The sequence below is a fragment of the Meleagris gallopavo genome (genome assembly GCF_000146605.3).
Source record: "Meleagris gallopavo isolate NT-WF06-2002-E0010 breed Aviagen turkey brand Nicholas breeding stock chromosome 30 unlocalized genomic scaffold, Turkey_5.1 Chr30_random_deg7180001696558, whole genome shotgun sequence".
In the NCBI taxonomy this organism is placed as follows: domain Eukaryota; kingdom Metazoa; phylum Chordata; class Aves; order Galliformes; family Phasianidae; genus Meleagris; species Meleagris gallopavo.
This window is the reverse complement of record NW_011100719.1, coordinates 1-7,232: the sequence shown is the minus strand read 5'-3', so window position 1 is coordinate 7,232 and position 7,232 is coordinate 1. Positions and strand designations below refer to the sequence as shown.

The following is a 7,232-nucleotide window of genomic DNA, read 5'->3' as shown; positions in this document are numbered from 1 at the left end:
AAAGGAGTTGTTTGTAATGGTGTTGAAATAGCTATGCTTCTGAGCTTCGAAAAACAAACTTGTTTGAGAGAGGAGTAACTACTGACTGTGCAAGCCATATGGACTTTGGGCCTGAGACTTGCATTCAAGCCTTGCTTTTACTTGGAGCAATTTTTCTAGAAGTTTTCCCAGGCTGCTGAAATTTAAACTGTATCTTTGATGTGATGTTATGTCAGCTGGCCCTCCAGAGGGAGGGAAAGGAGAGTGTCCCAGTTTGTGACAACTCCTGCTATAGGCATGTACTCTGCATCTCTGACTGCCTTGTTCTCACCACAGTGCCAATTAATTGCATACATAACTTGCCAGGCTGTCAAACACTGTGGCATTGATTACTGAGAAGTCTCTCCAAGCTCTGTCCATCATCAGTTCTGAGCAAACAAATGACTTTGCACTGTTTCTGTCCCAACTCTCTGTTCCTGTTTCCACAGTAAAATGTAAGAATTAAACAGGTCAGTGTTGACAAGAAAAAGAGACAGCAGTCTCTGCTGCTTATCAGATGGCAGGCATTTCGGATAGTCTGCCAGGGAGTCTAGTTCTTGGCTTGGGAATCCTGTTTGTAAGGAATTCTGGTTTGAGGGTTTTCCACTAGAAAAATGCTGTATGAATTCTAAGAAGAGAGACTAGCTGGCAAGACAGGGAAGCGGATAGATACTGCAGGGAACAACAAGTATGCTGAAATCTCTGCTATGCCTGACTGAGGCAAGATGCAATCTTAGATCTGTCATTATTCTGGTGTGTCCAGATGCCAACCTTGATCTAGGCTAGTGAGACAATACACATTCAAGCTACTGTATCACTTTTATACTTGAACTTCTTAAATCCCATTACAAAGTAAGAATGCTTCTGAGACCTAGTATCATAGGAGGTGAATTTCTCTCTCCAGTAGGATGAGAACAAATCTTTAAGTAGATAATCAGAATGCTACAGCAGGAAAACAGCCTGCTGTTGTAGGTAAGCTCTGGAACATCTTCATATTCTTCCCAAAGCTGTGACACTTCCAGTGTTGTTGAAGTTGGTAGCAATGCTAAAGTTTTCCGCACAAAAAAGGGGCATAGTAGAACTACTCTATAATATTAAATTGAGGGTTGTTGAGCAATTATGTAACTTAGGGTAGTTACATTTCAGCTGGGCTTCTTAGTACAGCAGTAACACCTGCCTGTAATTCACACCACTAGCCCTATTTCTGCAGACATAGTTTTTCTTCATGCAAGTCCTTGGGCAGTGGGAAGCTGAACCAGGAGTGCACATCTCACAGAAAATGCACAACTGAGATTAAAAAGTAGCTCTCACCCATTTCTAACTTCCTTCTTTGAAGTTAGTCAAATGCTACCAGCAATAAAATAAGAGAGTTGCTTTGTTTAAAGTATTTGGCTGTTTGGGGATTGAGGGAGGTGATGGAGCACTATCTCGTTCTGTGCATATACTTGTACACCGTAAGTCACGCAGCCTCTCAAATACCTTCACATTCCTACGAGAAGGATTCTGCTAAGTTCTTAGACTGCTGCTCTGGATCCTAACTTTGTTGCCCTCTACTTCTCCCAGGTATTACTATAACTATGGTTCACTGGCAGAATCTTAAATTGTACATCTATGTCCTTTTTTAACCTTTCAGCTGCAGTTGACTTCACTATGGCATCAAAGCAGATCCCAAAAAAAGACTGGGAGGCTGAGGAACAGCAGCAGGAGGTAGGTACTCTATCATGTGGCAATTAAACTACCTGTTGACATGTAGTGGTTAGCAACTTCTGCCAGCATCTCAGAAACGGGCTGGGGGTAGCAGAAAGAATCACTAAATGAAGTTGTGCTTAAGTCTAAATTCATACAGAAGCCAGTTTGCTCCAGGAAATATTCCATGGCTGGCTCAGGAATGCAAATAATTCTGAAACATTAGCTGTTATAGTTCCTACTTCTACATTTGAGCCTGATGGTGCTAAAACAAAGTGTGAGTCAGTTGTGACAAGCCTGGAGCTCCAGCTTCTATTCCTGGCTTGCTACTGACAAAGACTTGTCTTTTGGGCAAGTTTCTTCAACTCTGAGCCTAAAAAAAGATGATGAAATAGACTGAATGCCTTAGAATCTTTGATGGCTTGTATTCACACACCAGGTTGAGGCTGGGTCTCTGACTTCACACATTTCTCTCTGATTTTAGAGTGCTGTCAACCGGTTAACCAACCTGCCTTTGCTTAATTCTGCATTCAACCTGGTCTCATCTGCCTACAGTTCTACTAAGGAAATGCATCCTTGCCTCAGTGGTGTCTGCAATGTGGCTGAGACTGTGGCTGCAGTTGCAGTAGGCAGTGTGGTTGGTGGGGCACAGCCCATACTGAACCAACTGGATTCACAAAGTAAGCAAGGGGGCCCTTCCTATACAGAAGGAGTAGAAAAGGAGGGGAGTTTCATGGACTCATTCAGTGACATCTTTTTTTTTTTTTAAGAGTACATTTTAGTTAATGGTAGCACTCAGTACCCTGCTCGTTTGTTTTCAGCAGCTCAATAATTTCACTGAATTTGCTGGGTGTGATATTGTTACTAGAGTATGTGAAGTCTGGCCTCTTGACTCCCCCATAATGTTATAATGGGGTGGAAAGTATAGCAGTAATAGCAGGGTGGTAAAGTCTTTGGCTGCAGTAAATGAGGACAAGCCCAAATGCAGTAGCTGTGGATGCAGAAATGAAGGAAGAAAACTGGCTTACCTTTGGAAGGCCTTAGGTACACAGTAAACCTCCAACAAGATTCCCTTGCCTCTACTGTCAACCCTTAAATGAGGTCTAGGCAGAAGGTGGATCCTGGCTTCACTCCCTCCAGTCATTCAGAGGCATTGCAAGCACTTAATCTCCCCTGGGTTGGCCCTGCCTTCCCACCAGATGCTCAATCACTGCTTCAAGCCATGACTTAGCATTTCTGCTACACCCACCACATGCATCTCATCCCAAAACAGTATTTTTGTTTGTTTGCTTTTGTGAGTACTCTTTGTTGGTCACTGTAGAGTCAAAACCCCTCTGCAAACTGAAGACTAAACTGGTACTGTAATTTTTTTTTCTAGTTGCACTTGTAAATGAATATGCCTGTAAAAGATTGGATCAACTGGAGGAGAACTTGCCTTTTCTTCAACAGCCGGCAGAAAAGGTAAAAGCTTTTTCTGGGGGAGTCACGGCTTGATCTCTTGATGGAGCTGTTATGGGCACAGAGGAACTTGGAGAAATAAAATTTGGCAACAGTGCTTTGTCAGGTCAGGCCCTGGTATGGGCTAAAGGACTCATAGCTAGCTGATGAAAGTTGGAGATATGCCTTCAGCATGTGGAAACAAAAGTGATGGTGTACTTTCTCTGCTCTACTGCCAGAGTGCAAACAGTTATCCACATGGAAGAACTACTTTGGGGAAGGAAAACCTATTTCAGGGAAAAAATAATCTTTATCCCCTTCTTGTCATAGGTATTCTCAGACACCAAACAGTTGGTTTCCACCAAAGTGACATCTGCTATGGATGCTGCCTGTGAGGCAAAAGAAGCGATGGCTGATAAAATGACTGAAGCTATGGATCTCACTAAAAATGCTGTTGGGGATGGTGTTAAGCTGACCAGATCAATGGTCACTTCCAGTGTTAACAACGCTGTGGAGGCTGCTCAAGGTGCAAAGGACCTTGTAACTAATAAAGTGACTGAAGCAGTAGACCTCACTAAGCACATTGTGGATGACAGTATTGGGATGACCAAGTCTGCAGTTGCCAATACTATTGTCAGTGCTGTGGAGGCTGCTCAGGGTGCCAGGGACCTTGTCACTAACAAGGTGTCTGAAGCAGTAGACCTCACTAAACACATTGTGGAGGACAGCGTGGGACTGACCAAGTCTGCGGTTACTTCCACTATTGTCAGTGCTGTGGAAGCTGCCCAGGGTACCAAAGATCTTGTGAGTAACAAGATGACAGAAGCTGTGGACCTCAGTAAGCATGTTGTGGAGGACAGCGTGGAACTGACCAAGTCCGCAGTAGCAAATACTATTGTCAGTGCTGTGGAGGTTGCCCAGGGTGCCAAGGACCTTGTGACTAACAAGGTGATAGAGGCAGTAGATCTAACAAAAGTGGCTGTTCAGGATGGTATGGAGAAGACCAAATCAGCAGTTGCTTCAACAGTCAGTTCAGCTCTGGATGCTGCATACAGCACCATAGCTAGCAAAATAAATACAGCCCTTGAGCAGAGCAGAGAAGCCATCCAAGAGGGTGTGGAGATAACTAACTCAGTGGTGTCCAACAGTGCGAGCAAAGCCAAGGCAGTGGGACAAGCAGTGGCAGGTGGTGTTGAATCTGTCCTGGGTATATCAGAAGATCTGGTGGATCATTACCTCCCCATGACTGAAGAGGAACTAGGTGAGAAAATGCTGAGCTGGCGGTTGTAAATGCAAAGCCTTTCTCACATGGCTAGAGAGCACCTGATGATGAAAGAGTCATCTAAATAGACACGTAGCTCTGAATGTATCACCAGGATGGCTTTCTGTCAACACTGCCTTGCTGCTTGCTGTGGGACAGACTTCAAGAATTTGCTAGCTACTCCTTGTCCTACAGCCTCGAGACAAACATGTGGGTGCCTGCTTCGACCTGTCTGTCAAGCCTGCTTATCTGAAGAGAACACTCTGTTTGGGGACTAGCCCACCTTTAATACCTGAGCATCTGCAAACCTTTGCTGCTTATACAGCAACTTCAGTCTTCTATTTTTCCAGTGTGGGATTTTACTACTCCCTGCCATTCCTTACAGCTAGGGGTATGGAGCACAGCTACACCTCTGTTCTTGTTTCCTTCAGGTGAACTTGCCACTGCTGTTGAGGGATTTGGTATGGCTTCTGTGGAGGAGCAGAAACAGCAGCAGAATTACTTTGTTCGACTGGGTTCCCTCTCTAGCAAAGTCCGCCACCGAGCCTATCAGCTCTCCCTGAACAAGCTGCAGCACGTTAAACAAAGCACTCAGAACACACTCTCACAACTACAGCTGGCAATAAATCTGGTACAAACATGTTGGTTTTTTTTCCCCTTCCATCTGTAACCTTTCTGCTTCAGGAATCAGTTGTAGGTGCTTTTCCATCCTGCACCCAGCTGTGTCCCTGCCTGTCAGAAGTGCTGACAGAACCGCTTTTGCTTAGCTAATTGTATGTACATTCAATGCAACTATGCCTCTCATTTTTCCTATCAGATTGAATCTGTGAAAAAGGAGGTTGGCCAGAAGCTTCTGGATGGGCAAGAGAAACTCCATCAGCTGTGGGTGAGCTGGTGTCTGACTCAACCCAAGGGACACCAAGTTAAAACAGCTTCCCAAATGGAGGTATATGTGGGTGTATGTAATCGGACCTCTTGTGAATGGTGTGCATCTCATCTGCTACAGCAGCTGAGCTATATTTCTTTCCCAGCAGATAGAATCACAGACTCTAGCTATGCTGCATATCATCACTCAGCAGCTACAACCTATTTATGAGAATCTGAAAGTCGGCATCCATGGCCTCCCCTGGAACATCCAAGAAGCTGTGCATCACGCAACTCAAAATATCAAGAAGCTCCATGCTTCTTTTGCCTGTGCTAATTCTTTTCAGGATCTCTCCAGTACAACTCTGACCAAGAGCCGGAACCGTGTGGCTGAAGCCCAAAGGTCTCTCGATGTCCTGTTTGAGTATGTAACCCAGAACACCCCTCTAAACTGGCTTGTGGGTCCCTTCAAGGCAACAGCTAAAGTGTCACGGGATAGCAGAAAGGGGAAAAAGGTAAAAGTAATATAAAATCATTTGCCATAGAAAAGGCTGCTTCATCAAAGGTGACTAAGAGGCCTGAAGAACCAAAAGGAGCGAAAACAAATCTGGGGGAAGCATGTGAGCTAGAGAAGCTAGAAGAGAAGATAGGTGCAGAAGAGGTGTTGGCTGCAAAGGAGATAATAACTAATGCGCTGAAGGAAGATCCCTGAGAAGTTCAGCTCATCTGGCTGAGGCCCCTAAGAATGTCCCTTAGTCTTTTAATCACATACCCAACTGTCAGTCATGCTGGGTGTTCCTCCTGCTCTCACTGTCCCAGGATGAGCTTACAGTAAGATGTAGTTTGCAAGGAGGCTTGATGACCAAGGTGGGGTGGTTCCAGATCTTGATGTATTTTTTTTTTCTTCAAGCATATTAATCCAAAAAAGGAAGGTAGAGGGTCTGTACTTTGACTTTTTTAATTAAGTCAGCACAGCTGTATGTGTGAATGGCAGTTCTTTCTGAGACAAGCTGTGGGTGAGAAGTCTCAAGTTACTTTTAATGTTGAATTATGTTAATAACTTCATCCAAGCTGCAGAGATCTTAAGGATTATGCACTTGACCTTTGATCGTGTTTCCCTCCTGAAGTTTTAAAACTCTGTTACAGACACTACTTCCTTTCTGACTTCAGCTTCCTGAGAGGCTGAACCCTGCAGCAGCCCAGAGGCTGCTTCTCGGAAGTGACTTCTTTTTATCAGCTGAGAACTTGCTCTTCTGTAGAGGGATTTTCTTGTAAGCATGTCAATCTGCAGTGGGACTGTCTTTCCTGACTGTAAAAAGGACTTCAGGGATTATCTGCTTGTGTTTAAATTAATTCTACAAGTGAAATATTTTGTGGCTTTTGCCAGGAGTTGCTCTGCTGTGTTCATAGGACTGTGCTGTAAACAAAACAGGGAAATAGGTACTGTTCACTTCTACAAAACAGTGTTTGCTTGGAAGCTGTTCCTGGTGTCACTTATTTTGTACTGGCATGGCACCACTGCTAGGGTTGGAGTAATGGCAAAGACTTGAAAATAAAACTTGTTCTTTCCTTTAGCCAGAGCAGGTTGGAAGTTTGTGTTGGGCCAATCACTTCTTGCATAATAAATGCATTCAGTGGACGCTGCACACGCATCACTTCCCCCATCGTACCTCTGGCCCCTGACGCTCGGAGGAGTGATGCCAAAAGCCTTTCGCTCTAAGAAAATGTAATTCCTACAGCGCATGTGCTCGTGTCACCTTGCGTTAAATTCTCTAGCAGCTGTTGCAGAGGGTGACAGCACAGGGCGCTGTGGTTCGCCTCTGCCGGGGCGAGCGCAGCGGGCGGCCCGACGCTGGGCGGGTCGGGGGGGAGGCCGGGCTTCCTGCCCTGGGTCCGCAAGCGCCGTTCCTGTCCTGGCTCCACTGAGCCCGCTCCGCCCCAGCCCTGCGGCCGAGCCCCGCTCCGC

The 7,232-nt window shown here is 45.3% G+C and overlaps 1 protein-coding gene across 2 annotated transcripts; it reads left to right on the top strand.

Moving 5' to 3' along the window:
* The first annotated feature begins 1,257 nt into the window (after window positions 1-1,257).
* LOC100541429 (perilipin-3-like) lies at window positions 1,258-6,910 on the top strand. 2 transcript variants are annotated; one of them, XM_019610875.2, is made up of 7 exons: window positions 1,258-1,725; window positions 2,189-2,384; window positions 3,083-3,165; window positions 3,472-4,402; window positions 4,834-5,033; window positions 5,220-5,348; window positions 5,434-6,910. In XM_019610875.2, exons 1-7 carry the CDS (start codon window positions 1,630-1,632, stop codon window positions 5,794-5,796), a joined length of 1,998 nt encoding a protein of 665 aa, XP_019466420.1. In that variant the 5' UTR covers window positions 1,258-1,629; the 3' UTR covers window positions 5,797-6,910. The 2 variants fall into 2 exon arrangements, with proteins under 2 accessions (XP_019466420.1, XP_019466421.1); XM_019610876.2 differs by having other exon boundaries at window positions 1,265-1,725; window positions 5,437-6,910.
* The last annotated feature ends 322 nt before the right edge of the window (window positions 6,911-7,232 follow it).